The 19,682-nt window shown below is 32.7% G+C and overlaps 2 protein-coding genes across 2 annotated transcripts; both read right to left on the bottom strand.

Annotated features, from left to right (window-relative positions):
• Positions 1-11,564: 11,564 nt before the first annotated feature.
• Positions 11,565-11,903, bottom strand: LOC116137079 (uncharacterized mitochondrial protein AtMg00820-like). Its single transcript, XM_031422768.1, has one exon. The coding sequence runs from the start codon at positions 11,901-11,903 to the stop codon at positions 11,565-11,567; it is 339 nt and encodes a 112-aa protein (XP_031278628.1).
• A 130-nt stretch (positions 11,904-12,033) lies between these two features.
• On the bottom strand, positions 12,034-12,890 carry LOC116137155. The gene has a single exon (XM_031422839.1). It carries the CDS (start codon positions 12,782-12,784, stop codon positions 12,104-12,106), a length of 681 nt encoding a protein of 226 aa, XP_031278699.1. The 5' UTR covers positions 12,785-12,890; the 3' UTR covers positions 12,034-12,103.
• Positions 12,891-19,682: the final 6,792 nt, after the last annotated feature.

Raw genomic sequence — 19,682 nt, 5'->3', positions numbered from 1 at the left:
ATGAAACCAAGAGTATTAGCTTAGGATTTCGCTCAACTTGGGTGGGAATATGTTGTTTAGCCAATTATGAGCCATATGAATCTATTTTATCACATTTTTCCTTGTTAATAATTTTACGTTTATGTATATCTATACTCTTCACGTGTTATATTATTCTTTCTTTTAATTAATTTTTCACGTGTGTATATGTATATATCCTTTCTCATAAACGTTGTGCTTTATAAAGAATATATATAATTTTATTATGCTTTTTTTATATTTGATTTTCTTTAATTATTAATTATTGTATGTATAAACGTAGCACTCTATGAGGGAATACATATTCGTATGTACGTATGATCAAACGTGACGCATAATAAATGTAATTAATTATATTGTACATATATAGTATACTCTTGATAAGTCAAATATTAATCATTAATGAATAGGCATGGCAATGGGGCGGGGTGGGGCGGGGATCTCATTCACCGTACCCATCCCCACCCTCAAAATCACTCCCCACCCCCGCCCCATCCCCATTACGGGGATGACAAGAATTCCCCCTTCCTCCACCCCTGGGGACTGTTGGCCCGTCCCCGTCCTGTTAATTTTACATAAACATAAATTTGAGCATTACCAAAGACAAATAATTCTCATCCACATGATACACACTTAAATTAATCACTTAAACATAGTAATTCTTGTCACAATAACAAACACTTAAATTAATCGTTTAAACATAGTTATTTTACTAACATAATTTGAACTTTTCCCTGAATTCTCCTTATGAACATTGGACAACATCAACTAAAACATGATCATTTTAGGTTCAGCATGTAAACTAGAAACTTCAGCTGCTTCATCTTTTAATGCAAGAGCAAAAGGTTCTTCTACCTTTACCTTAAAAAAAAAAAAACACCACCAATTCTTTCATTAAAATAAAATCCAACATGGTAGCCAAAAAATAGTGTAATGAAACACCAATTATTTCGTTTAAACTTGCAGATTTCTATTTTAAAAAGTATTTTCATAACTCAAACATTTTATATAACCAACACGGCAGCCAACATAAAACAAACATTAAGCCAATCAAACATGAATTGCTATTACTTGGTTTTTTTTTATACAATCAAAGCAAATAATTCATGATAACAACAATAGAAAAAAAAAAAAGGTAATTTACCCATGAAATCACATCAGCACTTGCGCAGCAGCCACAACTTCACTATCATCATATTTCCTCCTCCTTTTCGTCCGCATCAACATCATCACAAATTGTTGAGTATGATTGGTTATCTAACATAAGAATCAAAGATACACAATAAAGTAAACACATGTTAATATGTTTCAAAAATTTGTAAGAAAAAAAAAATTGATCTAATTACCTTTTATATACCCCCATAACCAATTATGAGAACACATCAATGCCTCTAATGTATGAGAATGAAGCTTGTTGCGATGTGGACTTACTACATTCCCACTAGTGCTAATTGCAGACTCAAAAGCAACTGTGGAGATAGGAATAGAAAGGATATCTCGAGCAACATTCTGGAGGATTTGATATTTTGACCCATTTGCCTTTCACCAACCCAATACGTCAAAGTCAGGAGTCTTAGGCAATAGTTTCTCCTCAAGATAACTTTCGAGTTCTGACTTCCTTTTGATAGCACTTGGGTCTTCATTTACAAACATTTCAAAATCATTAATGAACTCTTGGTCCTCACTTTAAGTAGTCATTTGAGAAGATGTTTTAATGTAAAAAGGATGTTTTTGCCTACTGCATTGCTTAGAATGTACCCAGAAAATAGATCTAAAAAAAATATTCGAATTCTCATAATTTGCTATTGATCATCTTCTCCATAGATCCTAGGAAAGAAAAAATCGAACAATTTCATTTTGTATCTAGGATCCAAAATAATCGCTACTCCCATGACACCATGAGTCACATCCCAATACTTTGAAAATTTGTCATCAATTTTTTTTGCCATATTCCTTATCACAACATTATCACATTTGAGCCAACTAAACAATCCCAATTTAATTTGACAAATTTTTGGGAAATAAACATTGGACGTTGGAAATTGTGTTCCAGAGAACAATAATGTGGCATCGTAAAATACTTTTAATTTTGAACTCACTTGTTCTGCCATCTGTCATTCTTCCTCTGTTGGCAAACAATTATATTGTGGCTCACCAAGCTGTAAGCGAATAAATGCTTCTTTGTAAATGAATGCAGTCTCAAGCATCAAATAAGTTGAATTCCATCGAGTCTTACAGTCTAGAGCCAACTTCTTCGTACTTTCAATGCTCTCTTGATGTGCCGCTTCATCAAACTTTTGCACTCTTTTGGGCGATGTCCACCAATAAGCAACACTCTCACGAATTTTTGCAATCACTTCTCCCATCACCAATAAGCCATCTTGAACAATTAGATTCAAGATATGCGCACAACAACGCATATGAAACAATGAACCCCGTAGCATAAGTGAGACACATGGAAGGTCTTTTAACAGATCTCCGACAACTGCATCATTGGTGGAGCAATTATCAACTGTCAACGTCGACAACTTTCTATCAATGTTCCACTCATAAAAGCAGTCTTTCAACACCTTAGTAAGGACATCTCTAGTATATTGGCAAGGCACATATACAAACCTGCACCATTAATTATACATTATTAATATATTAATATGCTAAAACAATGTATTCAGAAATTAGAAAATTAAAACATAAAAAGATAATACCTTATGAGTCGATTCTGTAACACCCAATTGTTGTCGATAAAATGTGTTGTGATGGTCATATATCCTTTGTTTTGGTGGTTGGCAGTCCACAAATCCGTAGTGATAGCAATTCTACCATGTGTTTTGTTTAACAATTCATTGTCTTATGCTTTTCAACATCATAAATCTTCAATATGTCTGTCTTAAGTGTTTCTGGACACAACCTTGAACAATGTTTGAATAGTGTTGCAAAATTTTCTAAATCCATAATGATCAACCATGTTGAGAGGATACTCATGTAGAATTATCATAGTTGCTAGGTCCTTCCTCCCCTCCTCTTGATCAAAATGATAAGTGCCTAATGTCACCTTTGACTTTGAATCTGCAAGCAACTTTTGTCCTAGATCTTGATACTTTTGTCTTGGACAAATTTTATAATGATCATGCAAGTGCCTTGTCCCGTTTTTAGCACCGCCAACTAATTGTCTACGACAATAGTTACACTCTGCCTTATCATTGCCATCAACTTTTACTTTCTTGAAATGTTGACATACCACTGATCTAGATTTAGACCTTATACCATCCCAAGCATTGTCAGGGAGGCTCTGGAGAGGTGTTGTAGAAGGATTATCTAAACATGTCGGTTCATCAATATCTAAATGTGTCAATTTTTTGGATGCCTCAAAATATTGATTGGAGGCCTCGTTTAAACTTTTTTGTTTAACAAGAAAAGAATTTTCAGTTGACATGTTGAAACCTAAAAGAATGAACAAAAGTATTAATATAAATAATTAACAAAAATCCATGCTATATTAAAAATTAAAATAGCCCATTATTAAGTTCAAATGTTCAATCAATGCATGATAGTCATGCCATGTGAAGCAAAAACACTATGTAAAATAATGTTGAATAATAAAAGACAGAATGTAAAATAATGTTTAACAAAAATAGGGAGGAGCGTACACAAAAAAGGGACAAAACTGATTTACAATAATGTAAAATAATGTCACTAAAGCGGCTCAAAATAACAGCCACACCACAAGACAAAACAATCACAAATCCCCACCCAATCAAAGCAACATCTAGCTGCCAAGCCCTAGCCATCAAAGACTGCAGACAAAACACCAGCCTATCCAACCATCAAACAACCAGGTAGGAGACCAAACCTGCAGGAAAAAATACTCAAGCGCCAAAGTTTGGCAGCTGCCTTGGGTGGGAAAGGGAAAACAGTCCAGCCACGCCAACAAAGAATATAAATATAATATCAAAGAAGAAGCTTTGAGCCTTGCGTTTGTTCACTTATATAAAGTATAAATAGTTATTTAAACCCTTATTGGGATGATTATGATTGCACTCAGTTGTCAAACTACAGCCAGCCATACAGCGTTTCGATCCCTAGGACTTGTATATTCACAATTCTAAAACTGTTAGCCAATCGTATTGCTTTCACTCCTTGACTCCAAGAGATTTCATCAAACTAGTTCTTAGCATGGCCCATGCAAAGACAATAAAGCTCTAAAACCGTTAATGCAATAATGCTTAGAATCAACATCATAATTACTGTAATGATAATAAAAGTGATTTGAAAACCCACTTTGTGTATTTATGGAGATAATGATTAGAGCACTTCACTTCATGATCCTAATCATACTAACACAAAGCTTAATTGTTTGTTTAGTTTTAAAACCACGTCTCGTATCTTTATCAATATTAACTAATCCACTTTTCAATACTGAAGATGAATGAAAATACCTATGTAAAGAGAGTTGAAGTTTGGCCGGATCGGAGAGATCAAACTAGTGGAAGAAATCGGCGTTGGCGAACGGCAATGGCGACACTCTGTAGAGGGGGCCAACTGTCCACAAAGAGTATAAAATAAATGAGCAACAAAAGCTATACAACAGCCGTTAGTGCCCAAAAAATCAGCTAATAAGCACAGTGCCCCTTTCTCTATACAACACTAATGATCAAGTGAAAGACTTAACCCTTCAAAACCCAGAAGAAAGATTAATCTTGGAATTCTTTAGACACTAAAGCCCAAAGAGAAGCAAGAAGCCGAGCTTTATTTCATAATTCTTCACTATCATCATATCTAGCTTAATTTTTTTTTTCTTAATTGGTACTTTAATACTATTTAATACCTTAATTTAGAAACCTAAATCTTGAACTTGTCATAATAAGAATTGCAATTGTCATATGTTTTCTTTTTTTTCTTTGGATTCTTGCTCCTATTAGTCTCATAGGCTGTTTTGAAATTGGGGGGGTGTGGTGGAAGATATATAAGTTTGTTTATAAAGACGATAAAAAATGAAATTAGATAAGTGTGATCTAATTTATTTTTTTGTTGTAAAAATAAATTAGTATATAAATTCAAAATTAGGTATATTCATTATTCAATATCAATAGACTAGAATAATGTTTTTTAACAAAGTAATTAAGTTTTCAAAAATTAAATAATAATGAAAATAATATCTATTAAAAATAAAATGAAATGTAATTTTGATAAGTCACTTTAAAAGAAACAATATACCCGAAAAATAATATGAATATAATCTGGGGGACCATCATTCACTCGAATTGATTTAGGATCTCACATTGAGAGAAAAAATGGGTGGGCGTATTGTTTATAAGGACTTAAGCATCTTCTATTGATAAGTCGATTTTTTAAAGAGAGTTATACTCAAACCTATAAAATGGTCACTTTTTCAGTCCAATTTCTATCAATTTGGGAGTGGATTCCTATCACAAGATTTATAATTTTTAACTTTACGTCAGAGTCCCTGTATGTTTTCAAATCGTTTGCTTCTGTCATTAAAGCGTTATTATAACAAGTTAGCCTCAGTTTGAACTTTATGGTTTCTAATGAGTTTAGAATTCATTTTCCACTGTGTTGTCGCTCAAAGATTATTGGGCCCCCTTTTGTTTTAATATCATTGAAATCTGAAATGTTAAAGAAATAAGAAAAAATAGGACCATTGCAGAAGCAGTGATATTGTTTTGGTTGCCTGTATAAGTGGCTTTCATGTACACAGTTAAATACTTCCCCCCATTCAACAAAATTAGCTGTATTTATATTATTTTTCAACAATACATGGAGAAAAAATAAAAAATAAAAGGCTTTATTATTTACTGGTGACTTGAATATGTACACAGTATAGAGGGAGAAAATTACTAGAAATCTAGACTTGAAGATTAATTTATCATTTCGGGCACCGTGTGGAAAATGATTTTAATCTTAGAAGACATTCGCAGCCAAGACTTAGATGCTAGATAATTTACGGAGTAGCCTTCACTCCATGACCAAGACTTTTAATCTTAGAAGACATTCACGACCAAGACTTAGATAATTTACGGAGTAGTCTTCACTCCATGACCAAGACTTTTAATCTTATAAGACATTTACGACCAAGACTTAGATGCTAGATAATTTACGGAGACTTGATGCTAAATAATTAGTGGAATAGTCGGTGCATGGCCATGAAACTTGGTTATTGATGGAGTATGACCAAGACTTGGTGAGAGTAGATAATATTTTTCTAGATGAGCACGTAGTCCTCAGTGCACAACCAAGACTTGTGCTACATGAATCTAACTTTCGGTTTGAATTATTGAAAAAAACTTGCATACTATAATGGTTCAAGGAATATTGCTTCTATTAAACTTTCTTTGCAGATTCTGTATTGACTAATAAAAATTTAACTAATTAAAGAAGACAGCTGAAAATGGGTTCTATATATACTGACCCTCCATTTCCGTTCCATTTACAAATATATCCATTCCTCTGGTTTCATATAGAAAAATGGCTTGGTACTTAACATGGTCTTGTCAGATTTTCTGCCTCCTGTTATTGCTCTTGTATTCTCAGTGTTCTGCGAAACTTTGTTCTCACAACCAAAGTTTTGCATTACTCCAGTTTAAGCAACTCTTTTACTTGAAGAAGCTTTCAGCTTCTTCCGCTTATGATAAAATGGTTCCTTCTTATCCGAAATTGATGTCCTGGAAAGAGGATAAGGATTGCTGCTTATGGGATGGGGTAACATGTGATACGGTGACCGGTCATGTGATTGAGCTTGACCTTAGTTGCAGTTGGCTTTATGGCAGCATCCCTTCAACCAGTAGCCTAACAGGTCATATCCCTACATCATTGTCAAATTTGACAGCTCTTCGCATGCTCAATTTATCTGGAAATAGTCTAACAGGTCATATCCCTACATCATTGTCAAATTTGACAGCTCTTGAGTTGTTGGACCTCTCTTCAAATAAGTTTGTTGGAATGATTCCAATGGAATTAGAAAGTTTGAACTCTCTAGCTGTATTAAACCTTTCATATAACCATAGAAAGTTTGAACTCTCTAGCTGTATTAAACCTTTCATATAACCAACTTACAGGACCTATACCTCATGAGAAACAGTTTGCAACGTTTGACGAATATTCCTATATTGGGAATTTGGGGTTGTGTGGAAGACCATTGTCAAAAGAGTGTGCTGATGATGAGGCACCGTCGCCTAAACCAAGGTCATAGGTTTTGGATGTGGATTGTTGATTGGCTTGTTGGCGGGCATCCATAATTAAAACTAAAAACACATGTAGTAGTGTGAGTCAGGGTCATTCCCACGGATAGTGTCTAGCCGTATTTTATGTTATGTGAGCAAGGCTGATGGGGGGTTTTAGTAAAACAGAAATAATCTCAGGAAAAACAAAAGCAATTCAAATCTAAATTAATCAAAATAACGAAATTTGGTCTCCGTCAACATCCACCGTCAGAATCTTACAACTGATCATTGATGCAAAAGTAAATCAATTCTTACTTTGAATATTCACCGTTGGAACTATTTCTCTATCTCTCCTTAATTGTAATTAATTAGGAAACAAGCAATCTTGATTAATCTTACCACTAAACAATCCTAGACAAGCGCTAAAGATTTAATCTAGTGGCAGCCTTAAGAATTAGAGAAATCGACGAAATTAAACAACACAAACTCAAGCGGTTGTATTTAATTTAGTCGAGTGTTCTTTTTAAGATTACTAATTCCTGACGCAGCAAATTATTAACCCCAATTGCTTCACAAGTTAGAGGAATCAAACAATTACAGATTTGATATCTAACTTAGCAGTAGATTGCAACAATTAATAAACTAGTAGGCCTCCTAGTAATTAAATGCAACAATCATAAAATTAGGCACAGAAGAACATCCAATATTCAAACACAAAAATTGAACACAAAAAATAGATTAGATCTCACAGTTTATTGATTCCAAGGCCTCTGTTTCCTTCGACCAAGTTATAAAAATTAGCCACTCATGGCCATCACGAATATTCAAAGGAAAAACGAAAATCCACCCAAGAAAGAAGAGAGAGAGGCGTGTGTGATATGTCTTGTAATCCCTAATCTGATCCCTCTTTTAAAAATATCTAAATTCTATTTCTAATTCAACTCAATCTCCTCAAAATATTCTAATATCCTAAAGTAACATTTATCCTAATTTGATTAATTGGAAATAAAATAATAAAGTCCTAAAATAAAATAGGAAAGTGGTGTTTTCCAGCTGTAATTTGCGTGCAATAGGTCTTCAAAACTTCTTGTAATAATCTACCTATTTGAATTGCATGACAAGACAGAATGTTCTAGAACGTCGGCAGTGCAGGTGCGTCAATTTCAAGCTCGATTACAACCTTGATGCAGTGAGTATCTCTCCAAACTCAAAACATTAAAGTTGTAGATCTCTTTCTTAGCATTCCAAAGCATTTCGAATCATCTCAATCGGAGCTCAGACGAGAGAGTTATGCCCAGATTACAAAACAATGTCGAAACTGTCCGAATTCACTTAATTAGTTCTGTTTTGAAATTAACTCCTCCATTTGCATCCTAAATCAAAATAGAATAATAATGAGTACATTTAGGCAGCAAATAAGTATAAAAGACTAGACATTAAGTGGGGGTAAATATGACATTTGGCATTCTCATCACTTGTTAATGGGGTATGCTACAACAGAAAATGCCCGCCCAATCAGGTGAGTATTCCAATCTTCTTTTTGCTTATTATTTTAAATACTTTCATTTCATTGCATAGCTATTTTTTATTTTATCGTTGACCTATTGAAGAAGTGATGATACAAATGAGTAATGAACCAGAAAATTGTATGAGAAATGTATTATTACCCTTGTGTGACTGAAATCGAATCAAGCATATAAGCTTTATTTTGAAATTTCTGAGAATTCTGAATGTTTACGAATAACATTGGATATCTGAATGTCTGTGGAGCTTGCCTAGATTTTGAATTTGATTATCATCCTCATCATCGTATCTTTAGTAGGATTTTTACGTCATGCTTATTTAGGCCTTTATATGTAATTAGCAGAAGAATTTTTACCTTAAACGTCTAAGGAGTTATTGTCTCAGCATTTAACTTAAATTTTTATCATTAGATTAAGTAAAATGAATGATTGAGAATTTATATTTAGTAAAAGAATAATAAAAAAAATCCCAATTCATTATTATTTAAGATTTGCAGTTGTTCATGACACCAATTAGAGCTTAATTATATTAAAAAAAAAATTCTGTATTAATCTTTTTTCCTCTATGATTATTTGCTAACTTGTCAAGCTCACTCCTTCCCTTACCTCTTTACAGATTTGGAAGAACGTTTGGAAATCGGTAGAGTTGGAATGAATTTACTATCCTTTCTGTAGAGTTTTGAATAATTTTGAGTGTTGGAATTGCCTTGTTGTGTGATGATATATTCAATTTGAAGAATTTTGAAGTTCTATAAATTCTGCAAGTTTGACAAATTTATTTAGATTATCAACTCTTGCCCTTGTGATATACACCTATCAATTTAGGGGTGAAAAAATCCGGTTAACCGAACTGGTTCACCCTCCACTTGAACCAAACCGAATTCCGGTTTAGGTGATAACCGGACCGGTTTTCTCGTTATCGGTTTTAAACCCCTTTTTTTAAAATGGGCTGGGACAGTTCGGCCCAATTCAATAAAGCCTTCCACTTTAGCCCAATTTCTTTCTAAACAGATTCAAATGGGTCTGGACATTTTACCCAATATCTGTGAAACAAAAGAGAGGTGGCCAAGACGCGTTAAAAGTAGGGGTGAGCACGGGTAGTGGGTAGAACCGGAACCGGGGGTAAGAACCAGAACCGGAACCGGAACCTACCCAGAACCTGTACTGTGCGGGTAGGTTCCGGTTCCAATTTTTTGGAACCGCTACTGTGCGNGATCATACTAATGTTTATAATGGAATGTTATAATTAATTAAGTAATCATTTGTTTATAATATAATGTTATAATTAATTAAATTTCTAATTATTTAATTAAGTAATGCACTAAATTACTAATGTAATGTTATAAATTTATAATTAATTAAATAATCATTTAACTATAATGTAATGATATACTTAGAACTTGATAATTGAAGTAAATAACTAAATATTATATTATTATTCAATCAAATATACTATTTTATTAAAAAAAATAATTCTTTTAATAACATTAAAACACTTTTAATTGGTCATAATTCCAATTGTACACTTAATTAATCAAAACTTTAATATTAATATATTAAAGTTTTTTATATGGTATAGTTTATATGTAATAATTATAACTGTATATTTATTTAATTAGGTTATTATAAAAATTTAACTTTTTCAATTTTAAATTATTTTATATGTAAAATTAAAATAGACCCCCCATTCTTTACATATATTTCATTTCAGCCCAAGTTCCAAAACAGGGTACCCGCTGCAAATTCCAAGCCGGTTACTCGTTGCAAGTTCTTTTTTTTTTTAGTTCTGGTTCTAGGTCCTCCACATGTAGGAACCGAAACTGGAACCGCACAGTATCGGTTCCAAAAAAAAGGAACCGGAACCTACCCACACAGTGTCGGTTCCGAGTAGGTTCCGATTCCAGTTTTGATTCTACCCTCAGGTTCCAGTTCTACCCGCTACCCGTGCTCACCCCTAGGTCTAAGGAAATAAGCTTTTTCTCTTTTTCGTTTTGGTTCCAAAAGATAGATGGAATCTTTTCCATTTTGGTCCTAAAAGATAGATGAAATCTTTTCCAGTTTTGGACCAACATATGTTAGCCCTTGTTTGCTAACTTGGCAAGAATTGGGGAGCACGAAATTGGCCTATATCATCTTCATTCTTGCTCATTTGTAAAGCTAACCTTTGATATTTTATTTTGCTTGTGCTTTGAAATTTTCAAAGAGTTTTTTTTTTCCTCGAAGGTTCACCTTATGTTTATGTGCCAAACTTTCATCATCTCTTATACTTGATTGAATGGCAGCTGGAACTTGGTTCCATTATTTATGCTGGAGCGTGGCCTTGGCATGTGAAGCTTAGGTGGAGCTCAAGTGTTCTTCGAGTGTGTTCTTGGCTTGAAGAGATCCTTGGAGGAACAAGACGTTAGAGATTTAGAGGGTGGTGTTTAGTGTAACTACAACAAGGAGTTCTCTTTGTTGTAGCTAAAGTCAACTTTGAACTATATCTTGTAATGTTTGTTGTTTAATGGATTTGCTTCAATCAGGACAAGGTCTTATGGATGTACGCTAAGAGTGGTTTTAGCCAAACCATGTGTATGATGGCGTGCTTTACATTTATTGTTTATGGATGATTGATTTGTGTTTAACTTGATAACCATTAAGCAATTTGGTAAAAACTTCCGATGCACTTTAAAAATGGGTACCTAAATGTTAACTAGAGTTCACCAACTCTAACAAAAGACTTGAAATCGCAAAAATCAAGGTATTGAGCGATCTTACCATACCAAGCCCATGGAGCTTGCTTGAGGCCATACAACGCCTTCTTGAGTCAACACTCATGTTCAGGAAACTCTTTAGGAATAAATCCCTACAGCTGGTCCGTGAAGAAATCACGATCTAGCTCCCCATAGAGAAAAGCATTCTTCACATCTAGTTGCCAAAATTTCCAGCCTTTGTATGCAGCCAAGGGGATAATTGTTCGAACTGTTACCATTTTAGCAACAGGGCTGAAATTTTCCTTGTAGTCTAGCCCATATTGCTGAGAAAAACCACATGCAACCAGACATGCTTTATGCCTGTCAATAGTACCATCAACTCTCTTCTTTAACTTGTAAACCCATTTGCTTGTAAGTACAACAACATCCTCTGGTTTGCAAACAAGCTCCCTCGTAGAATTCTTGTGTAGAGCAGATATTTCATCTTGCATTGCTTCTTCCCATTCAAGAATACCTTTAGCTTCACTGTAAGTTTAGGTTCATTTTCTGAAGCATCTCCTATAAGAAAGCATGACAAAACAGTACAATGATTCAATTGCACTTCATAGTCATTCNTTGAACTTTGATTTTACATATTGATGAAGAGGAAAGAAAAAAAAAATGATTCAATAATTGGATCACTAAATTTTCCTTACAAGAAGTGACTTTCTTGATTTGCAAAAGCATCCCTGCCAAGCTCATTGAAAGCTATATCATCCAAGCTGAATCCTTCAGGAATCTCTATGTTATTATTAACTCTAGAATTTAAAAAAGCTTCATTATGAACATTTTGATGATCAAAAGACACCAAAGATTGTTGTTGTTCTTGATATAATTGTCCCTGATGATGATGATGATGTTGTTGCTGTTGCCATATCTGAGCCTGTCGTTTCAATTGCTGTGGCTGTTGATTATCTGTTGGTGAATAGAACTGATTGCCGCCAAAAGCAGCCGTCCCATAAGTCTGATACCTTTGATTTTGTTCATTTCCAAGGCCAAAACTCAGGTTGACTGGCCCCTTTTTGCTCCCAAATGAAAAGGGTGCAGAGCTAGGACAACCTGTGAATTGTTGCACCAGGGATCTGAAATTGTTAGCGTTGGCATTGAGGAGAGTCGTCGGAGTCTTCTTCGAAGCTCTCGATCGTCTCCGAACGGGTTTCGACACACACCCTTTCGGGTTCAATGGCTCAGAAGTTGTTGAGCATAAGTTTCCAGGGCCTAAAATGTTCTCGGATGAGCTACTTCTTGTGACCAAAGTGGCATCAGAAAATGGCACGGAATCTCCTTCCAGGTTTCGCTGATAAAACTGCATCCATTCACCAGAACTGGCCATGGTTCCGCTGAGGTTTTTGAGTTGTGATATCAGTCTTTAAACTCTTAATTTAAGGAGACGTTTTGTGTAACAGAAAGAATAAGCAAAGGTTTGGTGGCTCCATGTAGATTTATAGTGACAGGTTATGTGGTCAAAGCAAATATGCACACTATTGACAATTCCTAGTGAGAGTGAAAGCTACTGACTTAAAGCCAAGTTATGCTGCTTCCAGGAAACAACACAATTAGTTAATTTCAAATGAGGTGATCATATCATTGCATACCTCATTGATGGGTCTATCTTACATAAGACCGAGTGAGTCTTTAGCTGAAATTAACATACTAAGCCATCTACATATCAGTTCAGTAAAAAACTATTACAAGATAAAAGTAATAAAATGTTTTGTATCAAAAAACTAAGAAATGAAATTTTACTGATTCCTTATGAAATTTTGGTTTGATTTTATCTTTTCTTAGATTTTTCGTTAAGGGGGAATAATTAAATAAAAATATATGTGGTATAAATTTAACAGATGTAACATATGAATGACATTATAAATCTGTCTTACTATTAAAAAAAAAAAAAAAAAAAAAATTCCTTTTTTTCTTTTTAAGCTCGGAAGCTTTTGAGAGGGTCTTGGTCAAAAAACATTTAAAAAGTGTAAAGAAGATAAAATACTTTTTGTCTTCTGATAAAAACTTAGATGTAGCTAGCTACCAGCTACCACTTATTCCATTAATTTCTTGATGATGAAGTTTAGATAAACATGCATCTTGCTTCACATGGGTTGTGACAGAGACTCAGAAAGAGAAAATAATGAATGGAAAATATGACCCAACAACCACCAGATTTCTTCCTTTTGACCACATTTTTATTATTTATTATTTATTATTTTTTTATCTTTTCCTTTGTGGCATACCATACTTGAATTTACCTCTCTATTCATGCCACAATTTAGGATTTGAGGATGAAGACACAACTTCTTTATCAGGAATTCCCTTAATTCTTCTATTTTTTCTCTATTTTTTTCCTGTTACCCAGTTAAGAAACAAGACCAAATCATCTACCCACGAGGTAAAATCATCCTACTGAAATTAGTCGCATTAACATATAATATGTGGTTAATTTCAACTGGACGGCAAAATAATTTGGTAAGATTGTCTTATATAAATTGTTTTCTAAAAACAAATCGAAAATATCACAAAGATATATTGGTTTTATTTCAGGTATAAATTTCTTTTTACTCGTATGATAAATTAAGAAAAATTTCTTATATTGGTTTTTTTAGAGAAAATAATGCCTTATTTTTGAGGAATTACTTTCTTTATTTTTTAACTTTGGAAAGAAACAATATTCCAATATCAATCCTTTTTCAAAGTACCTAAAAGAGGTGTTTGAATACATATGGCCTCACCTTTTTTTTGTCTAGATTCATTTTCCACTTTTCAAATACACGTGCTAAGAAAATTATGTCTTTCCCATGATAGTTTTCACTACGTAATGGAAATGAAAGCATTTTTCTTTTGTTTTTGCTTCCTGTAAACGAAATGAAAGCATTTTCATTTCCCTTACATATTTTAGTGGCCTAACCATAATTTCTTGATTTTGAATTGATTCAAACCAACCCTCTACAGAATGTTCCAGGCAAAGAGTAGCACTTCAAAATTCTTTTCTTCATTGCTAATTGACCCATTAACAAGGTCAATCTCACAAAAACACTTTCACTGTTAGAATGTTAATTTCTATTACAATTGAATAAAATCTCTGATGTAACAAATACATATACGTATGATTAATCCGGGAGTGTATGCATATCATGTATGATATACATGTGCATCCTATGGATCCGAGTTTTTCCATTTCAATTGAATAGCACAATATATAAGTGAAAAGGGGAAAAAAAAAAATTCTAGTCAACAAGGGTTTGGCCTAGTGGTCAATAATTTGTGTCTGGACTAGCTTACACACATCTCAACTAATCCTCGAAACTTATTGAACCCCAAGGGGTTGACTTGGTGGTCAAGAAGATTTGTTCCCTTTATTAACTTCTTGGATTCAAATCACCTTGGAGTTACCTACCATATTTATGGCTTACTTAGAATATTAGGCTTGTATGGTCTTCAATGGACCCTAGAGATTAATTGAGGTGTACACAAGTTAGCTCAAACATCTCGATTATAAAAATAAAATAAAAAAATTTAATTTCTGTTTCAATCGAGAAAATCTCTGGTGTACCAAATGCATATACATCTAATTAATCAGGGAGTGTCAACATGTTATGCATACAATATATGTATATGCATTTGACTGACATATACATATCATATATCATGCACGATATACATATACAAAATGGGAGGAGAAAAAAAAAAGGCGTATTTAGCTTTGTTTAAAAAGTGCTTTCTACAGGCAAAAGCACTTGACCCAAAAGTGTATATGTTTCCAAGAATGATGCCAACCAAACATTTGTACCCTGGAATTCCTGCTTGATTCTTCTGTTAATTAATTAAACGTGTAAAATTATCTTCACATTTTCATCTAGCAAATTAATTAATTTTATCTTTGTTTTTATGCTGGTGAAGAGTTGTGCTTAGCCTTATTATAAACAAAATTATCTGCATGATTTTGCTTCAACCACCCCATATGCTTCAGGACAAATCCTGCAATTTCCACAATGGAAAGTTCAACTCTTGTCAATTTCAAATTTTAAGTATTGAAATTATTATAATTGCTATGCCAGCTATATTATAAACAAATAATACATCATTTTTTATTTTCTATTTTGATGTGATCTAGAAGTTCTTTGTAGATGCTTCTTCTAGTTATTAGATAATTAAAATGTTTATACTAATATTCACACCTTTTCATGTATAAAACCTGAAGTTGACTTCAGGAATTTTTTTTTTTTCTCCTTGATAATATATTTTTAATTTATTCATTGCATTCACACTGGCACAAACTTCTTAAACTTAAAAAACAAAAAAAAAACAAAAAAGTTTCCTTCACGAAGGGAATTACAAGGAAGTTTAAGAAGAGAAGTCATAGATTGCATACTCATCTTGAGAGATATATATAATTTTATGGACAATTTTATCATGTTAGCATACTGATGAAATGAGATCGTAAACCTTCCTTCCTTTTTTCCTTTTTGTCGAATAGGTGATCTTGTATTTATTATTCAAGAGTTTTTGTGTTTGATTCATCTCGTTTGCTAATAATGATTGTCACTAAAGGTTTATTCGTTCATTAAATTCATGGCCCAAAAGATAAGTTGAAGTATATTTTTCAAAACAACATATCAAAATGAAAATAGTGAAAACATGTTTGCCAACATCTCCCTGTGATTTATAAGAAATATTGGAATTTAATTCAATCAGCATGCTAACACATCACCATAATATTTTTGAAAAGTACAATATTTGTACTTGAGCATCTTATACTTTTAAGTACAATGTCAAAATCCTAATATATATATTAACATTAACAAATGACCCAAATTGCAAGTTGCATATTATTCAACTTGACAATTACATGTTGAGTTGTATTTTATTTTATTATTTCTTTGAAATACCAATGTGAACTTTAAAGCATTTTATGAAGAAAACTAGGTGGACCCTTTAAATTTTTCTACAAATAAAAATCTTGATCTTGTAGAGCAAGTCTTCTGTAGATATGATTTTGACTTTGAGATTTGTTATCAAAATCCTTTGAACAATTCACATCATTTTCTAAATTAAAAAGTTTGTTGCTTGATTGACTTGGCAATTAAGAGTATGATGTTTTATAAATTAACTTTGTGATTTTGGAGAATATTAAAAANTAAGTACAATGTCAAAATCCTAATATATATATTAACATTAACAAATGACCCAAATTGTAAGTTGCATATTATTCAACTTGAAAGCATTTTATGAAGAAAACTAGGTGGACCCTTTAAATTTTTCTACAAATAAAAATCTTGATCTTGTAGAGCAAGTCTTCTGTAGATATGATTTTGACTTTGAGATTTGTTATCAAAATCCTTTGAACAATTCACATCATTTTCTAAATTAAAAAGTTTGTTGCTTGATTGACTTGGCAATTAAGAGTATGATGTTTTATAAATTAACTTTGTGATTTTGGAGAATATTAAAAACATAAAAAGAATTCATTTACAGAAAACGAAAACACGTTCGACATGTTTATCTTAAAATAATATTTAGAAGATGTGAAAATCAAAGTACGTTTGATATGTTTGTTTGAGATGATATTTTAAAATATATATATATAAAATTTGAAATCACATTTGGCAACAAACCATAGTCAAAATGGATCTTAATTTGATCTACATAAAGAGTAGAATAAAATAGAGTCCCACCCAAGGTTTGCCTTAATGACACTTTCCTACACAAAAAGTTTCAAAATACCACTTTTCCACCTAAAGTTTATATTCTGTTAATACGCAAAATATACTTTACTTTCTCAGTCGGCATTCGGCGAGTTCTCTGGAGCCAAGATAAGAGAGGTTTTGTAGAGTAGAAGCTGGTGGATCAAATGGTGTAATCGATTGAATATTCAGTGCCAGAATTAGCCAAAAATCGACTAAGGATAGGAAACCCTAGCTTTGTAGTGGCCGATAATCAACAATAAATCAGGTGACGGAGTGAAAGATGTTTTGTAGAGAGAAGACCGGAGGTTCAAATGGTAGTGACGGGGAGAATTTTTGTCGTCGAAATCGGCTTTAGGTAATAACAGAATATTAACTTTGGGTAGAAAAGTGGTATTTTGAAACTTTTTGGATGAAAAAGTGTCTTTAAGGCAAACCTTGGATGGGAAAAAGTCATTTTCTCAATAAAATATCGTGTAAATGGAATAAAAAATCATGTTTGATAGAGCATTCAACATTGTCTTACATGTAGAAATCTTAAGTTTTTAACATGCAAATCAAAAACTAGATTGGTCAGTAAGTAGTCGCTAATTTTGATTTTTTTACTTTTCGAAAAGTTAGTTATTTTTTACTAATCTTTGATTATTTGTTGAAATTTTCAAACGTCGGATACGGAAATTGACCAATATTTCATATAGAATTTTACAAAATAAAAATAAAAAGGGTCACAAAGCTTATCAAGATCAATGATTTGAGTATAGCTTAAAATTTTATATTAAATAAGGTGACCTTAAGAGCATTGAAAGGATTTATTGGTTGACAAGCTTTCCTTTTCCAAGAATAAAGAGAGAATGTTCTCTCTTTTTTCCTACCTTTTTTTTTTTTTATCTTTTCTTCATAATTTCTCCATAATCTCTTCGTATATATAGGGCCACGGATAGGAAATAAGTGTAGAACACAAAAAGAACACTTAAACCCGCCTGAGGAGGTTACCCCCCTTAAATTTACAATCGGTAGTCAAATTCAAACTCTAAAACAACATTTTTTACACAAAGACGAGTGAGTTACTCATTCTGCCTATATATATATACACACACTCATTCTACCCAAACATAGGTTAACATCGGTTAAATATGATTTGGACTACTAGACCCAAACCCCATAGGGTAAAGTAATTATCTAAGTAGAGTAACCTCAAAATGTTAATCTAACGGTCAATAGGGTTTACTTATTTTTTTGAGTTTCTAGGTTCAAAATCTTAGTGCCACCTACACATAATAACATTGTAACTTACCTAGTCTTTTGGACTTGTAAAGTGTTCAATGAACTTCAAATATTAGTTAAAGTACACACAAATTTGTCTAAACACCCCGATTACTAAAATAAAAAATTATAATAATTCTCTAGGTAGAATACATCAAAAATTTCTTGATTAATGAATTAAAATCAATGACATAATACTTGTGATGTATTCTTGATTGTTTTTTTAAGAAAACAAATTATGAAATCAAAATGTAGTGTGAATGGACTTAAGGTTTGGCATGACAAAGAACTTAGTAGATATAAATTGGTCAAAGATGAACAAATAGAAAGGACAATTGACTCTAAAGGAGGACCATTATCTTCATAGAGGACATAAATTTAGAATCTTGTAGTCAGTCAAATTTAAATATAGTATTTTTGACTTGGACAATTCAATTTGACCGCAAAGCCACAATACAAATAACATTGAATTGAATCAAACATTTTCCAGAGCTTTGATAGATAAGTAGATAACAAATGATGCAAAGAATTCCTCAAGAAATTATAAAGCAGAAAAAAAATCCCCCACAATTGGAATCAAATACATTTTTTTTTTTATAATTTCACATTACAAGTTTTACATTCAATATTACAAATTTAGTATTCTTCGTCTTTTTATGAATCTCACATTATGTGTTACAAATGTCATCTTCTACTTTTTGTTTTTTTAATTAATATCAATAAATAATGATCTTATATTATAAAAAAAAAATGGATGGTATTAACCACCCTGAGTAATCATGTGAGATGATAAGGACTTTCAAATGTATTATTCAAGAAGTTCTGAGTTCGATTCCCTTCGATTGTTAATAAGGGTAACCACTGGAGGGTTTACCCGGTCGGTAACTTCAGGGTCTCGAAAGATTAGTCGAGGTACACATAAACTGGCTCAGACACCCTCGATCAGATAAAAAATGAAGGATGGTATGTTTAACTTAAATTTATAATTTAAATTAGAACACAAATTTATGATCACACATTTATTATAGTCTAACGGAAATGAAATAAAAGATCAAATCGATTAACTCAAAAACCCTAGTTAGTAAATACGGGTACGGCAAAAAAAGGGTACGGGTATAATACGGTAAACAGTAAAAAATACGTTTATAAAAATTCGGCCATAAAATTCGAATACGGGAAAAATATGGTACGGGTATATACGGATTTAATACGGTGTATTGTCAATAATACGTTTTGAAAAATACGGCAATATCAATCTTAGTTTTAACACTTTTATGGACTACCTGGTTA

Source organism: Pistacia vera, unplaced genomic scaffold (assembly GCF_008641045.1).
Source record: "Pistacia vera cultivar Batoury unplaced genomic scaffold, PisVer_v2 Contig320, whole genome shotgun sequence".
Classification (NCBI taxonomy): domain Eukaryota; kingdom Viridiplantae; phylum Streptophyta; class Magnoliopsida; order Sapindales; family Anacardiaceae; genus Pistacia; species Pistacia vera.
This window is presented reverse-complemented; position numbering and strand designations above follow the sequence as displayed.

What these genes read in the sequence shown, in the direction of transcription:
- LOC116137079 (XM_031422768.1), bottom strand. Translation starts at nt 11,903, where the DNA reads ATGCAAGATGAAATATCTGCTCTACACAAGAATTCTACGAGGGAGCTT.
- LOC116137155 (XM_031422839.1), bottom strand. Translation starts at nt 12,784, where the DNA reads ATGGCCAGTTCTGGTGAATGGATGCAGTTTTATCAGCGAAACCTGGAA.